The 23109-nt window shown below is 42.2% G+C and overlaps 1 protein-coding gene across 2 annotated transcripts; it reads left to right on the top strand.

The window, feature by feature from the left end:
- Nucleotides 1-185: 185 nt before the first annotated feature.
- Nucleotides 186-22910, top strand: YWHAZ (tyrosine 3-monooxygenase/tryptophan 5-monooxygenase activation protein zeta). Of its 2 annotated transcripts, none has more exons than XM_035125206.3 (6): nucleotides 186-288; nucleotides 3206-3509; nucleotides 14660-14783; nucleotides 21232-21395; nucleotides 21483-21578; nucleotides 21865-22910. In XM_035125206.3, exons 2-6 carry the CDS (start codon nucleotides 3216-3218, stop codon nucleotides 21922-21924), a joined length of 738 nt encoding a protein of 245 aa, XP_034981097.1. In that variant the 5' UTR covers nucleotides 186-288; nucleotides 3206-3215; the 3' UTR covers nucleotides 21925-22910. The 2 variants fall into 2 exon arrangements, with proteins under 2 accessions (XP_034981097.1, XP_060133666.1); XM_060277683.2 differs by lacking the exon at nucleotides 186-288 and adding an exon at nucleotides 1004-1337.
- Nucleotides 22911-23109: the final 199 nt, after the last annotated feature.

Here is a 23109-nt window from a genome sequence, read left to right as displayed (position 1 = left end):
AGGCGGTTGATGCAGCCACCGGGTTGGTAAGGCTGAGTGAGAGAGAGACTGACTGAGGGGAGGGGGGAGGGAAAGTGTGGGCGCAAGCGCGTGCTCGCGCGCGGTTGCCATGGCGCCGCTTGACGTCACGGGCTCTGTGTTGCCCGTGCGTTGCGACGCGGTGATTGGCGGAGACCCCGTGTGTGGCGCTGGGAGAGCGAGAGCGAGGCTGCAGCGGAGCGAGCCGCGATATAGGCACAGTCCGCGCCGGTCACCCGCCTAGAGACTCCCGTCCCGTCGAGCCCGCAGGTAACGGCCTCGCTAGGCTTCGCCTCGCCGCCTTTTCTCCCCCCACTCCCGCATCTTCCCCTTCCTTTCCGGGTAGGCGCTCCGGCGGCGGGATCCGCTGCGGTTCAGGGGCGGCGGCAGAAGAGACCGGCGGGGGGGGTGGGGTGCGGCGGCGGCGGCGGCGGCTGCTGAAAGGGGAAGAGGAGCGGGCGAGGCGGCAGCGGCGGATTGGCGACCCCCTTCCCCGCACAGAAGGGCGGCTCCTCCTTGCCGCGGTGCTGGGCTACACCCACTGCCGCGGCCTTGTGGAGGGGAAGCCATTCATTCCCTCCCTGCGGCGGCGGCGGGTGTCTCTCCTCCTCCTCTCCCCCACCATCTCTGCGCGCCTTCAGCCCCCCCCCCAGGTGCGGCGGCCCCACCTGCTCAGGCAGTCGCTTCCCGCGCCTCGCCCTGCGAAAGGGGGCGAGAATGGAGGGAGGGGGAGGAGGGCAGAACTGGGCGGCGGCGCCCCTTTCTCTGCCTCGGGCGAGGCTACAGCAGGTGAAGGTCCGGGGCGGTGCCCCTTGGCTATTCGGACCGGGGGGAACCGATTCCCCCCCCAATCCTCGGGAGGCGAGCTCCTCTACCTGTGAGGCAGAAATGATTAAGGGGAAGGGTTGCCGCCGCCGACCTCCAGCCTCCCTTCCGTCACCCATATTCATATTATCTTTGTTGGGGTGGGAGCTGCTGCTGCTTCTCAAAATGCGGGGTGCCATGTGAGCGAGGGAAGAAGGAAGGAGGGGCGCCATGTTGGGGAGTAGGATGGCTCCCTTCTCTCCCCCCCTTCCCCATTCGCTCTCGCTCCTTTCCCTTCTTCCATCTCCGCCTCCCTCCTTTCCCGCGGCGGCCTTCTCTCTCCTCGGGAGCGGCCGTCGGGCGGCTGGTTAGGGTGTGGCCTCCTGCCGGGAGCGGCACATCCAGCCGGTGCGATCTGCCGCCACAGCCGCACCGGAGGGGGCCGCCTTGAAAAGGAGCGGGCGGGCAAAGGGAGCGGCAGAGAAGGAGGAAGCGAAGAAAGAAAAGGCGAGGGTGTGAGTGGGGGCTGCGGCCGCGGGGGCTCCCTCGGGGTGGGGGCGGCGGCGCTGCCGCCGCAGGGCGAGGGAAGAGGCGGCAGCGGAGGGGCAGGTGGGCGGGCGTGTCTCCTCTTCTTCTCCTTCCTTCCTTCCTTCCCTCGGCGAGGCGCCGTCTGAGCTTCCCCTTTTTTTCCTCCGGCCTGGGTCTGGGCGGAGGAGATGCAGCAATCTCCCCTCCCGGCGCGGGGCGGAGGTGGAGGGAGATCAGCGCGCACACAAGTGGGCTGGGCTCTGACTCGGATCCGCCATGACAAAGAGCCCAGACAAGGCGCTTCATGTCTCGGAGCCGGGCGGTTGCGGCGCTGGGAGGGGCGGTGGCAGCGGCAGACTTGTCCTCTTCCTCTTCCCTCGCCCGCCGGCCCCGCCATCCCTCTCCCCCGCACCTTTCTCCGGTTTCGCTTTTTGTACCCGCCCCAGCCATGTTTCTAAGCCGTGCCAGCTGCAGCGTGCCAGGGAGTGCACCGAGCAGCACCATTTTAGGCACCCGAGTCCTAGCCTACACTATGTACAGGAAATCACACAATCTTTCCTTTCGGGTCAAAAAGCAAGGTTCCTTCTCCGCAGTCTTCTCAGATGCCACCAGGTTTGCAAGGGGAGAGGTTGGCTCGCTAAGCAGCTAACAGTTCCCTAGCTTTATTTCCATATATTAAATTGCCATTCCTGAGTAGCGTCATGGTTGCATTAAATTGCTGTTCCTGAGTAGCAAAATGGTTCTTGACCAAGATGTTTCTTGGTCTTTATGAGGGTAAGGTAACAGAAGTAGACAACATAGTGCAAAACCTAGCTTGACAATTGCAGCTTGGCATCCTGATCCTAAACTAAGTTCTGTTAAAATAAATGACTTGCATCATGACCGTAACAGATGCACTTTGAATTAAGTTTCATTGATTAAGCTATGCAAGAGTTATTTGCTTCCAACCCTAATATTGATTGAGCTGTGTAGTAGCTAAATTCATTTGCTTTTGGGCCCAATGGCCCTGATACCAATCAGTATTTTTTAAACCATGTACAGTACAAGAATGTAGTTTGAGAAAAGAGAGTACAGAGGTATACTTGAGTAGCTTTTGAGAAAGGAAGGAATGGCTCTCACAACACATTGTGGTGAAATTCTTAAGATTGCAAACCTTCCAAACGGTTTGGTGTTTCTCAAAATAGCAATGTGCTGATAGTAGCCCCTTCAAACAAAAGGCAAGGAGCATCTAGGGGACAGATAGCAGAGGCATCTGGGGGAATAGTTCACATTCCATGCTTGAAAGGTTTTTTTTTTTTTTAAGATTGCAGAGGCCATATCCTTCCCAAGATTTCATGAACTTAATAAAAATGAAGATTAATTTGACCAATATCTCAACAATAATATAGGACAGGCATGTCCAACCAGTAGATTGCGATCTACTGGTAGATCCTCGGCTGATCCTGGTAGATCGCAGGACCCTTATCGATCGTGGGATTAAATAAAGTTTACCAAAAGTTAACAAAAGCTGAAGAACTCTGGGCAATCCTACCCCAAAAAAGCCCAAAGACTGGGCAATCCGCAAAAAAAGCTCAAGAACTCTGGGCAAGCCACCCAGTCCATGAATGCTCCTCCTACCTCCAATGACAATGGGTAGATCACTTCCAGTTTTTTATACTGGGAGTAGATCGCAGTCTCTTGGGTGTTGGACATGCCTTATATAGAACTTTGTAATGGGCCATTGAAATCAGTGGATTTTGCATCCAAGTAAATGTGTGTCAGTTGCAATGTGCTCTTTACATTGCTAAGAGATAGCTGAGTTACAAATGATTTTGCCTGATGTCTAAATAATTATTTGATATTTTTCATTCTCCAGAGAAATCAGCATGGATAAAAACGAGCTGGTGCAGAAGGCCAAACTGGCTGAGCAGGCTGAGAGATATGATGACATGGCAGCCTGCATGAAGTCTGTGACTGAGCAAGGAGCAGAATTGTCAAACGAGGAGAGGAATCTTCTCTCTGTCGCTTACAAAAATGTTGTAGGAGCACGTAGGTCATCTTGGAGGGTTGTGTCAAGCATTGAACAAAAGACGGAAGGTGCTGAGAAAAAGCAGCAAATGGCCCGAGAATACAGAGAGAAAATTGAGACTGAACTAAGGGACATCTGCAATGATGTGCTGGTGAGCATTGAGGCTCTAACTACTCCCCCCACCCCAAGTAAACCTTCAAGGGCAGATAACCCTCTAGTAACACTCAGTTTTGTTTAATCAAAGTATAAACCTGTTTATATAAAAATATCTAAATATCTTTCCCTGCCACCTTTAGAAAACCAAACAGTGGTCTTAACTTGCTTCTTCCTAAAACTTTGCAGCTGGATGCTTGCAGCGAAACACTTGTATGATAGTGACACAATCCGCCCTATTGGCACTATCCATTAAGTTGTCACATAGACTCCACTTACCAGTTAGAAACTGGAAGGAGTAAAGGATTTTTCAGCCTAGTTTAATTAAAATAAGTGTGCTTTCTTTATAACCTAGAGGGTGCTGTGTGTGCTTTCTATGAGAAGTTGTAATTCTCACTATAGAAATCAGGCCCCTCCCTGAATAAGATGATGTAATGTTAGCTATGACTCACCCATGCAGAACACTCTGCAAGAGGGAGGAGGAGGTAGCAACAGTGCTATGGGCCTACCTTAAGCGAAGCCATAGCAACTTCAAAGCAAGGTGACTCTACACTTGTGCTGTTGGCAATAATTTTTTTTTTACCTCATAAGATCTTTTAAATGAAGAAAACACAGTTGTGTATTTCCCCCCCTCTTAGTAGCGTTACTATTTTATTGATGTACCACTCAACTAATTGTTAGTATTTGTTTTTGCTAAAGATGAAGACAATTTCATTTCAACAAGAACTTGAGAAAAAAATACTTTGATGCACTGAGTCAAGTCATATGAGCATAATTACCATGGTTTTTCCATCTATTTTGTAAAACCAGCTGTACAAATACCTTGGTGAGTTCAAAGGCCAGTATGTATAGTTGAGCTCAAATTTTAGATACACGTATTTGAAGGTCATTAGTTTATCTTGGATTATTGCCATATAAAAGCATTGAGGAAAGTAGAGGGATAATCAGATGCATGGTGTATATGAAATGCAGTTTTTGCTGATAACTACATAAACCTTCTTTCAGACTAGTCAAACACCATTATTCTGTCTGATACATGGGTGTGGGAAAGGAGCCCATACCTTATCTGTCACATCTTTCATTAATTATATATATATATGTATGTATTATGTTTAAGAGACATGTGATAAATCAGATGTTTAAGTCCATTAATTTCATCAGATAAAAAGCTGATACTTACCTGACATTCTCGGTTGACATTGACCCCTTACAATATCAAATAGTTGGCTCCATTTTCTTCGCAGTGTGTTTAACTAGGTTTTTCCCATCCAGAAGAGTTTCAAGCAACTCTGGTTAATGTTAGTAAATACTTTCTTTAAAGCCCATATGCAATGCATGTCTGAATGTTTTTTTAAAAAGCCTCATTGCATTCGTTACTGGAAAGCTAAAGATTTAAATCACTTTGTTTCAATTTCTGTCTTATATATATTGGATAAAATACCCTCTTGGTTCATACTAGTTGATGCCTAGACTTCAGGAGATTAAATCTATAGATTTATTTGTAAAACTTGAAACAGTGCTCATTTGGAGCTTTATATGTTGCTGTGGTAAAAGGGAAATACTCTATAAAATTAGGAAACCTAGAAAAGTAGCTTGTAACCCAGATGCAAGAAAATTCCTTGCTCCCTCGAGTTCTCTAATAGCATACTAAAAAGAATCTCAGCCAGAGGAGCTCCTATATTTTAAGAGACTGGTGGACTAGTGGTGCCTTTCTAATGATGGAAAGGAGGCAGGATTTGCCTTTACCTGAGTGGTGTGTCCAAATCAGACCTTTCTATTATATTTCTGTAGGTGTGTGAGCACTGGCTGTTGCGATAGAAACTGACTGGTATTGGGGGGGAGATAAAAAGGGATACATAAAAACTTACTGTGTTAGAAAGCTACATTTAAATGGGTGGCTCGCATAGTGCCTTCCAGATGCTGTTAAACTACAACTCCCATCATCCCTGACCATTGGGCATGCTGGCTGAGGTGGAGAGGAGTTGGGAGTTCAACTTCTGGAGGTTATAACATTGGCTACCCCTCATCTAGATGATTGCAACCCATTTACTTCCTCGTTGACAAAGTAGTTTTTTCTGGTTTCTTTTTTGGACTTAACATGGCAAACAGAAGCCAGGAACAGGCCTTTTAATATAATGCAAACTTTGGGCTAGGAAAATTGAGAGGAGGGAAGAGAGTTTTAGCCCTTTTCCTCCAAGCTGCTGTGCATTCTCTCCCATTTCCCACCAAGCCCTTTGCTCAGAAGTATTTTCCAAGCCTAGTTCTGCGCTCTCTTCATCCAAGTCAGGCACAATTTCTAGGCTCTGAGTAAGGTGTAAAAGTCTTGTCAAGCTGCAGTGTTTTGTTTTGTGTTTACAGGATAAGGTGTTAACATACTGCCCCTTTCTATTGGAATGGGGGACAGACAGGCAGTGTTGTCCCCAAGTATGGCACATTACTTCCTCATAAATGAATTACTATCACCTTCTAAAGGGAAAAATAAAATGTGCAGCCAAGTACATTGAGTGATGTGGATGAAGTCTACCCCGCATGTTTTTTTAAAAAATTGTTATATTAATATCCTGCTGTTTCTGCAACACATACTTTTGGCTTAAACAGTTGGACCATATCGTGTGCTCTAAAGCTATTATCTGGGCCAGGTTTTCCTCCTCTGTGCCCTAGTTTGCAGCCTGTTTGCAGTAGCAAAAATTCATACCCCATGTGTAAGCAGGCAGCTCTTATGCATACCCATAGAGAAGCAGGTGATATTTGGGCAGTCTCTGACTTGTGTGAATGTTCATTTCCTTTGGAAATGGGAAGAGCGGAAAATCCCTTGTGCATGCATGGAACATAACTTATAGCACTTGGGATCTCATCACCCATGTTCAGAAGAGAAGCCATGTCATTGCAGAAATTGTACTTTGCCTATGTTTGAAGTTGCATTTTTATTATTTGAATTTTGCTCTGTAAACTTCTCTAGGATCTACTGGGTAGTTTAGAAGTTACCAGTAAATAAAATTTGTGACAGTTGCACGTATAGGCCTTGCATGCTGGCAAAATCCCTATTTTCCTCGACTATAAATTTGGAGCTGAGCAGAGGGCTGTCGTGCTCAAGGTAACTACATTCCATTGATAGCATGGAAATAAGCCTCCTTGTGTTTAAATGAAGCACAAATGGAGTTGCCTTTATGGGGTCAAGATCTTTGTGGCCACCAATTTTGACCTGGCTGTCAAGGCATAGCTATAAAATTTCACTAAAATTCCTCCAGAGGAAAGTAGTTGGGTAGATGGATTTTCCACACTGGGTGATTTAATCCATTTTAAATTGATATGAAATCTCATTTCCATTTTGATTCCTGGGCAAGCATAAATAATGTGTTTTACCTGTTTGTTTTACCTGTTATGGCAACTTATCATTTTGCATTGAAATAAATCTTTATGCCTACTATATTGGCCAATAATTGAGAACCTTTGGCCCTGTAGGCCACATTGCTTTGGATTATAAATTGTAAGTATACTGGTACTTAGGAATTGGAGCTGGTTGGGTTTCTGTTGGGCTGGGTTGGTGTATTTGAAAGGACATTTTTAGTTTGTATATCTTGCCCAGTGAAATAAAAAGTTTTGATATCTGTCTGAACTCAGTTGTGGACTAAGTGCCCACACCTACACAGGAGCAGGGGCTGATAATTACTGGGCAGAAGTGTTTTGGTCATGAGATGGAATGTGTTCAGGTTCAGTGGTTTAGGAATCAGAAGTAGTTATAATTTACCAGGATAAATCTGTGGTCTGCAGAGACATACAGTACCTGTAATTCTGTATTCATTAATCTTTTACATAGCAAAGTAGGCTCAAATCTGGTGTGTGTTAGAGTATTGAATGGTATTTAAATAGATAGATCTTGTTCTAAATCAGCATATTTTACGTACTAAAATATATTTTGGTTCTATAGGTAACTTTAATTCTGCTATTTATAAAATAAATCCCAGGACTGTTCACTTTTTTAAAAAATACCAGCAGCATAAAAGCAAACAAATTTAAATGACAGCCTGAAATACAGCTTTTTAAGTTTATTTTAAATATATATTCTTCTGAAAATAGTTATTTTCTGGGATTGTGAGAACAAGCAAGTTTGCATTCAAATGAAATTTTAAACCTAGGTTTTTCGACATGCTTTGAAACTCCCTTCATATATATTGGGGGTTTAGATGAACTCCCAATTGGATTGAAGACTATATTTTCTGTTAAGTGAAACATAAGCCTGTTGAAATAAAACTGCCTCGGTTTCATACTTGGCTAACTTAATAGGTCTTTTTCTGGGTAATGTTTTAATAGGTTTGGGTCAGGATTCTAAACCCAAACTTTAAAATGGGTATGTTGGATAAAGGAGTGTTTTTACTGTTCACTGGTAGGTTTGTTCTATTCATCAATTAAAATGTATCCAAAAAATTCTATACTTATTTTAGGTGAGAACAAATTGTCTGCCTGTGTTGATTTCATCTCTTGGGAAGGGTTGAGATCCAGCCAGTTAGCTTTGAGTACCATTGTGCCAGGTTGCGTAAGTTGAGGTCAGGCTCTTTCCTTGAAAGTCTACCGGTATAAGGTTTAGACTCTCTGCATGGAACCACTTTGGAATTTCTTGCACCTGCCCTTATGCTTATACTTTTGTTGCTTGCAGGCTACTATTTGCAAGGGAATTCATGTGAGTGAGTACTAGGACAGTGGTGGGGAACTGCTAGCCTCAGACCTAATTAGACCCATGAGGCCATTTCCCCCAAACTCTGCCCATCTGCCAAACACACTGAGTGTCTCTGATCAGCTGCACTTGGAACTCTGCACTTGGAACTTGAAGTGTTCATCTGCTGATAAGCACTGAGGGGAGCTCCTTTGAAGATGCAGTACCAATCAGCTGAGAGCAAGCTCCTGTCAGCGCCATTGATTGGTGCTGACAGCACACCTTCAAAGGGGCTGCTCACAGCACCCATCAGCTGGTTGGCACCGAGCAGAGGAGCTCTTTTGATGATCTGTCAGCTCACTGGTGCTGTTGGCACACCTTCAAAGGAGCTGACTCTTGGTGCCAATCAGCTGATAAGCGTTAAGAGGGAGCCCCTTTGAAGTAGTCACCTGATGTCATAATGATGTCATATTTGGCTGGGGGGGGGAGAGATGCCAAGTGTAATATATACTAAAACTAATGTACCAAGGCATCAGGGCTTTTTTTATTTGAGGCACACTGGTGTGGCTGTTGGCACAGAGAATTAGTACTAGAAACAGCTTGAAAAATCTTTTGGTAAGCTGCAGTTTTGCCAAACCATAGTATGGTATGATAAGTATAGATTTTGTTTCTTGATATACTACAGGTGTGTTGCCTTATATCAGGCATCCCCAAACTTAGGCCCTCCAGATGTTTTGGACTACAATTCCCATCTTCCGCGACCACTGGTCCTGTTAGCTAGGGATCATGGGAGTTGTAGGCCAAAACATCTGGAGGGCCGAAGTTTGGGGATGCCTGCCTTGTATAGTCTGTAAAATTAGTTATTCAAATCCCAATACACTTGGAACTTTTTCACACTACTGGCGTTTCTTGTAATAATATTGCTAGCATGGTAACCCTGTATTGTGAACCAGAGAAAAAAATTGCTTTATGAAAAATATAGCAGGTTTTTTTGCTAAGAGAATATTTTTCCTGACTACTAAAGGCAGTTAGTTTTAAGTAAAATAAAGTGATTATGCATGGGTTCCAGGCTGCACAGATATGCTACATCTCTTTAATGTGAGTATATTCATGCTCATTTTGTTGGCAGTAGGAAAGCATTACCTTGGCTATAGAAGTAATATTCTGTATTTAAGGTGCTACTGAAGGAATTTTTTTATTTTGCTTCGACTCAGACCAACACGGCTACCTACCTGTAACTATTCTGTATCAGTTACTGATTGAGAAGTAATTGGCTGACACTTGATATTTTGTGATGGCCTTGCAGTTTCAAAACAACATACTTAAACTGGAATAAAATGCATAATAATAATAATAATAATAATAATAATAATAATAATAATAATAATCCTCTTCTGTGGCAGGCTATGTGGCAACTGCTGTAGGTTCAAGCATTAGTTTTGTATGGTTCTGAGAAACATGTTTAGACATAAAAAAAATTGAGTTTGCCAGCAACCTTGTCTTGATTGTGGCATTACCCTGAGCTTTTGATGTGCTCAGTACACTTGTTAAGCCCAGTGTAACTGCAGAGGCAAGCCACCTGTGATTTAGCACAATGAATAGGAGCTGCTGCTTATGCCAAGGTTTAGAAGGCAGCAAGATGTGTCTAGAGAAGGTCAGTCGCTCTTGCCAAAACAAAGTGGTGAGCTCTCAAACATGTTTGTGACCTCTTAACTGCACATTTATAGGAACTGTAGATAACCATAGATGTCATACTTTTCCATCTCTTAACTTCCTGGTAGAAAATTTTTTAAACACTTTATTTCATTCAAAAATAATTCAGGTCAAGTGGAGCCCCCTCTTTTTCAGCATATCAAGAAATTAAAATATTTCAGCCAATTTACCAAATTATTGTTTTGATGTATTTGGAAGGAGCAGTAAGCTTTAAAGAACAAACCCATACATTTTTATTTTTGGCTGTTTTGCTGTTAATGAGCATCTGATCTCTTGTGGGACAAGTGAACTGTTCCACTTTGTCAGAGGGGAAATAAAACATTAATACTTCAATTCACCAATAGTATAATTAACTGAAATCCCCAGGTAACTTCTCTTAATGCATTATCAGCATCTGCGTTTGGGAAATTGAATGCTGAATAGATTTTCATGTAGCTCCCTTCATTCTAACAGGCCAGTTAGTTTGGATACCCCTTACAGAAAGTTAGCTTGTTAGAAAAGGCTGTTTTCAACTGTACAGTACAGTATCTGAAGTGTATAGAGCTCTAGATCTGTAGCCCTATGATGAGCTACAGTATCTCAAATTTTGAATACCTATCTAAAGTTAGGGATGCAACTTAGTACATTGTGATTGGACAACACTTCTGCCTTTATGTTCTGTCTTTTCAGAATCCAGACTACTTAGTTATTGAGTGGAAACCATGAAGTCACTGACTGCAGTGACTGAGGAGTTATTTATGGTGTAGTTAGCATGAAGTTTAGGAGCTGAGAGTTCACACCTGCTAGGAGACTACGGTGTAAAAGCTTAGGGCTGTGAACCAAGATCCTTGGCTGTTTTAAAATTCCAAGTGTGCCAACAGATTGGATGTCAGGGGTAGGCTGCCTGTAGAAAGGCACTCCATTTCTCCATCATACTGAAGGTGACGTGCCACCTTTTAAAAGATGTGAAAGGGAAATGGGTCACTTCTGTAGTTGTCATGTTCACATGATTTTAGACTTCTTGGTGAGCTGGTCTGTAGTTCTTAAAACAAACATGTGTAAGGAGAAAAATGCTATAAAGCCTTTACAGTGGTACCTCTGGTTACGAACTTAATTCGTTCTGGAGGTCTGTTCTTAAGCTGAAATCGTTCTTATCCTGAGGCGCGCTTTGGCTAGCGGGGTGGCCTGCTGTATGTGTGCACGCCTCCAACACACTATTTCTATTCACATCCTGGGGCAAAGTTCGCAACCAGGAGCAGCTACTTCGGGGTTAGTGGAGCTCATAACCTGAAGCATTCATAACCAGAAGCGTTCGTAACCAGAGGTACCACTGTATTTCTAGAAGGGAAATCCCATGTTACAGACATACACTTTCGTAGTTTGTTTCAGACTTAAGTTGGAGAATACTGGAAGATTACTGAGCTGCTGTCATAAATAAAAGGGACAGGATTCAATCTGGCTTATTTAACAATCATGAACAGCCTATCCTGCTTGCTCATGGAAATGTGGCTCATCAGCTGAATCCACCCTGCAAGTGCATGTGTGCTTGCGTAGACTCATAAGAATGTAACTTAGGCAAGAGCTGAATATCTGGCAAGTGGAATTTCAAGCATGCAGCTCTAGGAGGGGGAGAGAAATACCCCTCCCAATCCTACCACTTGCCTCTGCAACTGCTCTCCTTAGCTGCTATGCCTCAGACAGGGTTTGTTCACCTGTCATGTTAAAGGAAGCTGGCTCAAAAAAGGGTCGTAGAATAAAAGTGACATGCAAGCAAGAGGAGGGTTAATGTGTGCACAGCCATGCTCCTTCCTTTACAAATGCTGCTGCTGTTTCGTATATTAGTAATAAACATGGATGGGAATTTGATGCCTGCTGTGTAGTTCTTAATCTTGTCTTGTGGCTAGGCAAAAAGACTTGTGTGACATTTAATTTATTTTTTTGCAGTGACAGCAAACAGCATGGAGTGCTGTTCTCTAGTAGTTGGTGCTGATCCACTTAAATCTAGAAGCTCATCTACATAACAACCTCATGAGTTATGATGCTGTGACTAGGGTAATAAGGAAAAGCCTGTAGAACTGTTGTTGCTGATAATAATAGAGAGCATACCTGTGCAGTGCTTTGTCAGTGGTATGCATGCTGGGTTTCATTGTCAGTTCAATTACATAGCCCAGATTCCATTTGCCCCTTTCTACATACAACTTTTCCATCACTTTTAACTTTTGCTTGTTACTGATACAAAACTAACAAAACTTTGTTATCTGTCCCTACTGAACACTTTGACTTTATTCTGCTACGTTCTGGTGTTAAGAGATCCATGCAGTCAAAAATAGGATGAATATATAATTATATTGGCTTAAATCAGAAACCTGAATGAATGTGAATTACAAGTGGTGTGGTGTTTTGTGTTTTGCATCATCCATAGCTTTACTTAACTGAACAATTGTTTGATTGCTTTTGGTACCCACTTATGAATTTGGCACAAGTTGTCTGAACACTGTTGCATTTATATTGAGTGAAGTTTGCTATTCTGCTTTTTCATATGCTTGCTTTCAAATATCTCTATTTCATTAGGCTAATGTCACTTGCTCTTCAAGTAGCTGAAGAAGTTTTATTTTTAAGGCCACATATTTTATAAGATGTCGCATACACAGTTAACCCTGAATCTTCTATTTTTGCAAAAGGATAGACTATAGCTTCTCATCTGTGTGATATTGAAGTATATCTAATAATAGGGACCATGGTCATCCTGGCAAATTACAAATACAGCTGGCTAAGAACAAACGTTGCAATTACTTGTCTTGGGAGGGAATGCAAGTTGAATAGGATTAGATTGCCTCACCTTAAAAGTGTGGCTGTCTCTTGAATGGAAGGTTGGTGATCGTATTAAAAGGATTAGTGGGTGTTACCAGGACCAGACTTCATATAGAGAAACAGCTTTATTATCTGCTCCTTTTGCACCACCAGCAGTTTCCCTTTCAGCAGTTTCTCCAGTTACAGCCCCTCAAACAGTTTGGAAGTTCCTCAGAGTAACTACTGAAATAAGTTTCTGGTTTGAGTGAAAATGCATTGGATTGCAGTTAGTAATAACTACACATCACATAATTTAGGATTGGACAGCCTTCTCTTACATCCACTGTATTACTCTGCCTTAATTAGATAAAGTAGTAAAGTACAGAAGTATGAGAGAGGGTATTCTCTGTGGCAGCCCCTAAGCTTTGTAATTCCCTCCCCACAGAGGTGTTTCTTGTCACCTTCATAGTGTAGTTCTCCTTATATACTGAATATATACCTCTTCGCCTGAAGTGTACATTTTAGGATCTAGCCTATAGTTAATTGTAACTTATTTTAATTTTGCGTTTTTAAATTGCACCCCACCCTGGGACCTCATAGTGAATTTTAAGTTTCATATCTTAAGGGGAAATGCTCCTGGCGTCACATGTTGAAAGCTGGCAATATGCATACTACCCTGTTTCTCATATTTTAAGACATGCCCATAAAATAAGCCATAGCAGGATTTTTAAGCATTCAAGAAATATAAGCCATACCCCGAAAATAAGACATAGTGATAGGGGCAGCAGCAATGCCGGCCGCGGCAGGAGGAGGAGGAAAAAAAATAAGACATCCCTTGAAAATAAGCCATAGTGTTTTTTTTTGAGGAAAAAATAAATATAAGGCGTGTCTTATAATATGAGAAACACAGTAGTTCTGACTCTTGATAGCCACCCATGAAATCTTAACTCAGTTCAGTTAAGGTAAAACATCTTCAAACATCATTATTGCAGTTTGTCATTGATGCTATAGGAACAAATTTAAATGTGAATTAGGTGAATATTTTAGTGCTTCCTGAATTTTTACCTTGGCTAGAAGGGCATTTAAAGTTCTTCTCAGGAACAAATAGCTACTGTATCTACTTTTCCATGAGCAGCTCCCATGTGATTGGGTCACTTAAATATTGGCCCATTCACGTGGGAACCAGTCCTGGAAAAATAAAACGGCATTCTTAAAGGGCCCCGAAGTGGCTTCCTTCTGAGGGGTGAAACTTTCCTTATCCCAAACAATAGGACTGATAGGAGACTTGGAGAAGTAGCCCATGCGCTGTCACCTAAAGATAATGGGTAGAATAAAGCATTGCATGTACATGTGCCATAATACTTAAGGGAGTGGTGGGGTTTTTCTTGTGCACTAACCCTAACCCAGTTGGGTAAAAGCTTTTTAGGCCCAACCAAAATGCATAATACCATGATATTCCTTTCAGATACTTTCAGATTCTCCAGTGCAGTGATAAACTATTAAAGCATGTAGTAAACCCTGATCTTCTGCGGCATTAAAATCAGATGAAGCCAAGGTCCTCCTTACATGCACATCTGGCTGACACTAGCAGCTAAAGCAGCAGCATAGGATCAGACTGGCATGAGTTGCTGCCCATTCTGTTACTTCAAAAACTTGTGAAAGATAGACTTCCGCTTGTCTGTAGAGCTTCGTGTGTGGCACAACACCTGTGTAAAAACCTAATTTACTTATCTCCAGTTGCCTCTGGGCAATCCGGCAGGGAAGCATTACAGATAAGACTTCGTTTTTTTTAAGACTTTGGTGCGTATGGTTGACCAGATAGTAAAAAGACAACGGGGCTAGTAACTTTTTGTGGGTTTATTTTCAATGATACAGTAATAGACCATTTACAGTTGCTTGATTTCTGATATTACCACTAATGGGGAAACTTCAATGGCCACAGGCCAACCAGTTTGTACAGTTTTCTAGTTGTCAATGTGTATAGCCTTCTGATTATTCTTTGTTTTCAATTGCAGTCTCTGTTGGAAAAGTTCTTGATTCCTAATGCTTCGCAAGCGGAAAGCAAAGTTTTCTATTTGAAAATGAAAGGCGACTACTACCGTTATTTGGCTGAAGTTGCTGCTGGTGATGACAAGAAAGGTACAGTGTGTTAGCTTCTTAGTGTCAAAAGTTCCCATGAAATTTTCCAAGTCGGGTATTTACTGCTGGAATGTTACACGTCACTAAAGGAAACAAGTTTGGAGTGTTGCAGTATTGTAATATTTTAAAGATGCTGATCTAAAGAATTGAATTTCAGAGTGACATGTGAATAAACGTAATCAGCAGTTTAGAAGCTTTCATAAGTGACTATTAATGTTAATCAACAGGGTCTCAAAATACATGCATTGGCCATTTTTGCTATTGTTCATGGCTGACTGCAGGAGAGCTCTTTTGACATTCTCTGTCCTCTGCCCGATAAGTGTGTTAAAGTAGATTTTGCAAGGTAGAATTGGTAGTGAAAAAATGCAGCATTAATAGTTTGCTCAAAGTGTGCCACAACAGTTGGCATCTAATATTTCAAGGCTATTTACTGTTGGTGTTTAGTGTGGTTGTCCCCTCCCTGAAGGGACACAGTAGGGTCAGCTACAGGCTCTAATGCTCAGTATTGAGGATCTGCAAGCCAGTCTTAGGAATGAGCAGTGATGAACAACTCGCCAGCAAGGATGAGGAAATAGAGCTGCAAAGTGGCTCATTTTTAAAGACCAGGTGTTAGGAGGGTGGGGTCTGGTGAGAAGACAGGATAAGAGGCAAGCTGGTCAGAAGAGAGTCAGAGAGGTACAACACAGAGAAGGGAAAGACCTAATGTTGAAGAGCTGGAATGAACAAAGCTAGATCACAGTCATCAGTGCAGAGAGAAAGCTATAACTGAGAATGGCTGGAAGTAGAAAGAAGAGCATTTCAGAAGCTTCTGGCTGGAGGCCAAATTAGGGGATGATGGGTAAATATTTAAGCCATGCTTGGGACCCTGTGGTTGGAAGCTGGAGTTCATAGGGGGAACTGCCCCATATGGAAGGTATATTCCAGTGAATTGAGGTGGCAGGTGAAGATTCCAGACTCAGCCAAGTTAGTAAATAAAAAAAAGCCTCTTACAAAACCCTTAACTGAATGGGAGCAAAGGTCTCTTCCCCCGTGGGTACCAGGCAAAGGAGCTCCCTGCCTTAAGCCAGAATCTAAGCAGGTGCGCACAAATACATCTGAGTCATGGGTGTAATAAACCATTGGTGATTTCACAATGTCTCCATTTCTGCAGGGATGAAACACTGAGAGTTTGAGGTGCCACTCTTGGCTCAACCAGTAGTGTGTGCTTAGAAAGTAAAGAATAGCCTATGCAACACCTTTTTTAAAACCATTCTTAAATTCTTGTTTATGGTGTGACAAAAAGTGTACAGTGGTACCTTGGTTTGAGAACAGCTTAGTTTATGAACAACTTGGATTAAGAACGCTGCAAACCCAGAAGTAGCTGTTTTGGTTTGTGAACTTTGCCTTGGAATAAGAACATGTTTCACTTCCTGTTGAGTGTGTTCCATTTGTAAATTGAGTCCCTCGCTGCTATGGGAAAGCATGCCTTGGTTTAAGAATGGACTTGCGGAATGGATTAAGTTCGTAAACCAAGGTACCACTGTACTCTAATACTACTCTAGGTAATTTTCCTTTAAAATACAAATCTGGACTGTTGCTATTTTGTTCTGATACCTTTTATGGCATAATGTTGTTCAGACATTTCTAGATTTCCATAAGTAATGTTGTTACTCAAATATTTTGAATTTTGAAAACCACTACTCTCTGCATGCAGCATGTAAAAATGAGAGACTTTTAATTCCAGTCTTGATGTGTTGAAGTTTTAACTAGTCAATCCCTTGCCCAATGACAGACCTTATACCTAAAACTTCCCTGACAGGTTGCCAATCAAATCCTCTCTTGAAAACCTCAACATTTCTGAAACTTCTAGGCAGCTTGTTTACTGAGCTACCATAATAGATGTATGGAAAGCTTTCAAACTATCCTTTATCTTCCTGTAGCTTTTTAAAAATTTGAAGACTGGATCACCACTCCTCCGCTCTAGTTGTCCTCCATTTGGGATAGTTGTCTTCAATTTAGAATAAAAACACCCAGGATTACCCTTTGTATCCTCACTACAGCTGGCTTCTGAATCTCCAAGTTTTGTAAAATGTGTGGAGTTGAAAAGTAGGTACTTCAAAGCAAACCAGTCTAGTACAATCTTAGGTTCCCTGCAAAGGTGTTCGGAAGCTTTTACTTCCTTTTTGATTAACCACAGCGTGCAGTGTCAGTTGAACCCAGACAAACTTGGTAATTTAATGCTTGTAATGTTCACTCCCTTATGCTAGTCATTCATTAAGAAAACTTCCTTACAGCAGTGGCTTCTGTAGTAATAAACAGATTTAGCTATTGTGTAAAAACCTGGTGTAGTTTCTAATGGCTTTTTATCTAGCTATCTGCTAAACTTGCTCTTGTATCAGAAAACAGGTAGTCTGGTGGATTATAGAGCAGTGATAACTTCGTAGTACAGGCGAAAACCATTTTAGGTGCATCTAGTTGACATGTGATCGCTGATGCGTGGGTTCTTTTGGACCCAGGAGAGGGTGGGGCGGGGGGACACTTATACAAGCTCTGCCGATACGCACATGGGGGCCAGAAATAGAACCACCATGTGAAATGGTTGCTGTCTTTATTCATTTTTCTTCTAGGTGGTTGCACTGCATGTTTGTAAGTCAGTTCCCCCATTAAAAACCTGCAAATCTCTAGCTCATAGAATCGATTGAGGCTGCTTATTTCCTCCTTGACTGTCCCACAGACTCTCAGTCCTATGCTCCAGCTAAGATAGTTATTGCTACACCTATTACATGAGCATAAGTAGCTGGGATCCTGGGTCAAAAGCACAATTGCAGTGGAGAAAAGAAACAGCATTGCCACAGTGCCAGTGGCTCCCACAGAGTGCCTAATAACTGCCATTCACCAATCCCAATGATTGCCTCCACAGTTTTTTAGTATTTAATTATATAGAATACTTACCCTACTTTATAGCTCCAAGAAGCTCTCAAAACAGCTTACAAAAAATCACATTCAAGTCATGTTTGGTGTAAAGAACAGAAATTAAATGATGTTTCTATGGTGCCAGGATCATGCCAGTAGCATTTTCTGTCCTCTGCCTTGCTACCCTTTGCTGTTTCCCTCTGTGAGGTTGGCAAAAAGCCTCCTGTTTGGACTGTCCAGAGAACTGAACTGAGCAGACCCCTGAAGTTGACTGACTCCAGATACAGGGTGTTGTCCTCTTAATTACTGAGCAATAGAATTAGTTTTGCTGGAGATTATTTTCCAGACTGTGTGCTTAGGCCATGTATGGGAGGAGTATGTAAAATATGCCAATGATTTCAGACTAAATGACTTGATTATGTCTCTGTGCCAAATGGTATTGTCCATGCATGAGTTGTCTCAATCATAGGTTGAGCAAGTTCCAGCTACTTAGCTACTTTTCTTTGCCTCAGAGGACCTCGGTGGGCTCTGCTGCCTACTAAGGCAGAGGTCAGTGGGTAGAAATGTCCTTTGCTTTCTGGACAGCACACTGCTATCCTTTAGACTAGGGGTCCCCAGACTACGGCCCACAGGCCAGATGCGGCCCAATTGGCCTCCCAAGCCGGCCCGCCACAACCCCCACCGCCCGCACTTGCAGCGTGGCGGCGCACTTCCAGATTGGAAAAAAGCGCTGAAAATTGTTTCTGCGCATGCGTATGGGCCTCTCCCGACCCAGAAGAGGTCATTTCCAGTGCACCTCCAGGTCGAGGGAGGCCCATACGCATGCGCACAAACGATTTTCGGCGATTTTTCCGACCTGGAAGCGCGCCACCGCGCCAGTAAGTGTGTGTGTGCACGGGCACGCACTCCCCCGCCCTCCAGCCCACTGCGCGCGCACTCCCCTGCCCTCCGGCCCGCGGCGGACACTGGCCCAAAGGCGGGTAAGTCTGGGGACCCCTGCTTTAGACAAAGCTGCATATGGCTCCATTTGTAGTCGATTTGTTCCGGTGCATATCTTGTGGCTCTTGCTTTGCCTGGAATAATATGTCTTACTTCTCATTGAAGCGGGAAGCTTCTTCCAGGCTGTGCCATGGTGAAATATTTCTCAGTCCAACAAATAGGAAACTAACATGTCCAAAAAGGGAAGGGTCTACTAACCTTTTCTCTAACTTATTTTTATGTCTAGACATCCTTTTATTCATGAGGAATACTCAAAAACAAACAAAAAAGTGCTTTGTTGCCAATTTTGTGCCCCTTGCTCTCTAAAACAGGGCAAAGAAATGTAGTTACATGTCTTTGGGGTCTCTGTTCCCTTGCTGGGGCTTACATACTCCTGCTATTTTGTCCTGATTTGGTTAGAGTAAGTTGGCATCTCATTCTCTTTCGTGGCAGATGTGGCGGGGCAGCTGTCATGGGCTCTACACGGATTCCTTTGAGGGAATATTCATTTGACCACTTTGCTGCTGCCAGGACATATAGTAGGTCCAAATAAACTGGGCGCGTGTATGGTTATCTCCCAACACTGTCCACTCACTTATACTTTCATAGCTAAATCTAGTGTCATAGATTCACTGAACAGTTTATAATGTTATGCTGACTAAAGGGGATTGAGGGCAATCTTACGCTCCAACTAAGCATAATTCAGGGGTAGAATTTAAAAAAAAAAACATTCTAAGGCCTCTGTGTACAGATGTTCCTCCTTCAGAGATGCTTTTTACATGTTTTCATCATAATTCATAAGATCTTCAGAAAGGAATAGCTTAATTGGTCGTCTTTGTTCCACTTCTAAGTCCTTTGAATTAGTGGCAGGAAAGTCTGCACAGTATTTGAATTAACCTCAGTGCTTTTGTGCAGCATACCAATTCTTTCTGCCACTTCTGGAAACACCTCCATGTATTTCCCCAAAGTAAACTTCCCCTTTTTGCAAAAAGGAGTCATGAATGAAACTGTAATACAAATGCAAGATTATGCATTTAGAATTCTCTGTAGCCAAGGCATTCAACTTTTTGCAGAACGACTATTACTCCAGTTCATGAGGTCGGTCTGTCATTCCCAAATTAAACTTTGCTGAGTGCTGTTCAGTTGGGGTTTGTGCGCTTTCAGGAAATGAAAGAAAATACCCATCATTCTGGTTTTTGTTCTGAATATTGCAAGTTTTTGTAATGTTGTGAGTGGTTCTCCCAATGCTTTTGGTTTCTTTGCTTTAAATGATATGGGCAGGTTTGGGGATTAGTGCAGGCAGGAAGGGAAGTTCTTCTATGAGCAGCAAACAGAGTGACTGTTCTGAATGTTTGCAATATTAGTATTTTAATTACTGGCATTGGTAATAGCATCTTCTTAGTGCCTCTTAAAGAAAGGTGGTTGGATATATAGGTAGTCCATTCCAGCCATGCCCAGGATCAATTGTAGATAAATATCCAGCAAATGTGGCACGTTTTTAGTGTCTAGTCCACATACATCTTCTGTTGCCTGTGGCAGAAGGCTATTGCTGCTTTAGTTTTCTCTACAGACAAAGAGAGCTTCACTTTTTAAAATTTCACCTTTGTTTCCCCACCATTATGCCATCCTCTGAAATACTGAATTACTATTGCCAGCTCTCTCTGACTTAGGCTAGATATGCCTGTTTTGAAAAGGTGTGTTTAAACTCCTTACTAACCTTGCTGCAGGTCACCCAAACACATTCTCATATCAGTGGGCATCTTTCTCTAGCTAATGGACAGAAGCATTAGTACTTCTTGTGGTTTGGATGCTATCTTCCTCTTGATGAATTACAGTATAGTGTTCCACTTGTTTGCAGTAGCGTGGCTGTCATTCAAATCCTCTTCAGCAGTACTGTTGCTGGCCAATTTACCTTTATGCACTTCAGTGTTACAGGTCACATTTGTCTTAAATTTTGTAAACTAAATGCAATGCTTACCATTATCCATGTTGCTTAAAAACATTGCTGTTGTGAAGGCAAGATCCAGCTGCTAGGAGATCTTTTACTAGTCAGAATTTGTGGGAGAGTGGGATTTTTAGCATTCTACAGTTCGGCTAGGATTGTTGTTACTCTTTGAAAGCTGCTCATCAGTCAGTTGGATAGCTAGCGTAGCTCTTTCTGGCCAAGATTTGAACCTGAAAACTGTGTGATATGCTAGAAATCTTAATTGAATCTAGAGTGTATGGAAAGACAAAACCCCATCAAATTGGCCTTTAATTTGTTTGTATAACAGAGTGCAATCCTGAATTCAGTGGGTTTTACTTCTGAGTATTCATGGCTAGGACTGAGTAGACACGGTTAGCATTGAGTATAAGCTTTTATAGGACAGGTTCTACTGGATACCTGGATTCAGTACACAAGGGCGTATACTTCCTTATTTCTAATTATTGTTTATAGATTTTATTAACAGCTTCAAAAATGCTACTTTCTGAAACTGTACAATTCTTGTCCTATATATTACGGCATCTAGTCTATATTTGTTTTAACATACTCCAAAGTGCAATTGCTAACTTTGTGTTTACTTCTTTGGTTTTAAAGGGATAGTGGAGCAGTCGCAACAGGCATATCAGGAAGCTTTCGAAATCAGCAAAAAAGAGATGCAGCCAACACATCCTATCAGATTAGGTCTGGCTCTAAACTTCTCCGTGTTCTATTATGAGATCCTGAATTCTCCGGAGAAAGCCTGTTCCCTTGCAAAGACTGTGAGTTAATAGTCTAATTACTGCACTAAATATTATATTTTTGCCAATGTTGCATGTACAAATGTACTTTTTCCCTTTCTTACATAGGCTTTTGATGAAGCCATTGCTGAACTTGATACGTTAAGCGAAGAATCATACAAAGACAGCACACTAATAATGCAGTTACTGAGAGACAATTTGACAGTAAGTACTTGTACAGCTTTTATTAAGCCAAGTTATGTACAAACAAGGAGAAAACAGTCTTGTGGGTCTGCTAAATCACCAAGTAGCCAAGTTTTTTTTAAAAAAAAATTCTAATTATGGAATGAAATACATAATACGAATGCTTTGCTTAGTTGTGCAGCTCTTGGAAAGAGTACCTTCTTAAAGATGAGGAGTAGCTTTCTTGGAGATTATCCTGATGAGTGCTTTCTTATTCACACTACTGATGCTTTAATCAGTAACACATGACTGCATTTTTCTTAAACAGTTGTGGACATCGGATACCCAAGGAGATGAAGCTGAAGCAGGAGAAGGAGGGGAGAATTAACCAGCCTTCCAATTTTTGTCTGCCTCATTCTAAAATTTACACAGTAGACCATTTGTCATCCATGCTGTCCCACAAATAGTTTTTGTTTACGATTTATGACAGGTTTATGTTACTTCTATTTGGATTTCTATATTTCCCATGTGGTTTTATGTTTAATATTAGGGGAATAGAGCCAGTTAACATTTGGGGAATTTTTGTTCATCCAAGGTGGCCAATATAGGGATGTGGAATTTTTATAAAAGTTTTACATGTTTGGCATAGTACTCTTGGTACTTTGTGGCTTCCCACAAAAGCCAATGTTAAACAGCTTCCTATGTTGAGCAAAGAAAAAACTGCTTGCATATTGGTCTGTCACAGTGGTAAAAAAGGGATGATTGGTTGCAACCACGCAGGTGTAGAGAATGTGGGTACTTCAAAGGTGGAACACATAGCCGAGGAAAATTAATGTCCCATGGATATTACATGTCAATCATGTGAATCTGTGGAATCTACAGTCCAAGTATACATCTCTGATTGCATCTGAAAAGTGTTCCTTAAGGTGGTTTGCTAACCCAATGAACTTTCTCTAGGGAAGGGCAGAAACGGTTCACATTCCATTACTTGTAAAGTTACCTGCTGTTGCTTTCATTATTTTTGCTACACAATTTATTTGTATTTAAATGGTTTAGGCAACCTAAGAACAAATGTACAAGTAAAGATGCAGTAAAAATGAAATGCTTGATATCCATAATTACACTGTATATCGAGCACAGCAGTAAAACAAAAACCCATGTATTTAACTTTTTTAGGGTTTTGCTTTTGTGATTTTTTTTTTGATACTTTGCCTAACATGCATGTGCTGTAAAAATAGTTAACAGGGAAATAACTTGAGATGATGGCTAGCTTTGTTTAATGTCTCCTGAAAATTTTCATGAACAATCTAAGCATAACTGTTAAGAACATGTGTATTAAGTTGATGTAAGTGGAATAAAAGTTTTATGAATGGACTTTTCAACTACCTTCTCTGTAGCTTTCCTGTACATCTGGACTCCTTTTCAAAATATCTTGCTGTATTAGAATTCATAGTGTAAGATTATTTCTGAAGTTGTCTGTATCCAATGTCTCCCCCCTCCCCCCCAAAAAAAACCTATCGTCCCACATGCCTGAGAGGCTGCTGCACATGTTAAGGGAGATAGAGAGACAAAG

The sequence above is a fragment of the Zootoca vivipara genome, chromosome 8 (assembly GCF_965207765.1).
Source record: "Zootoca vivipara chromosome 8, rZooViv2.hap1.1, whole genome shotgun sequence".
Taxonomy (NCBI): domain Eukaryota; kingdom Metazoa; phylum Chordata; class Lepidosauria; order Squamata; family Lacertidae; genus Zootoca; species Zootoca vivipara.
This window is presented reverse-complemented; position numbering and strand designations above follow the sequence as displayed.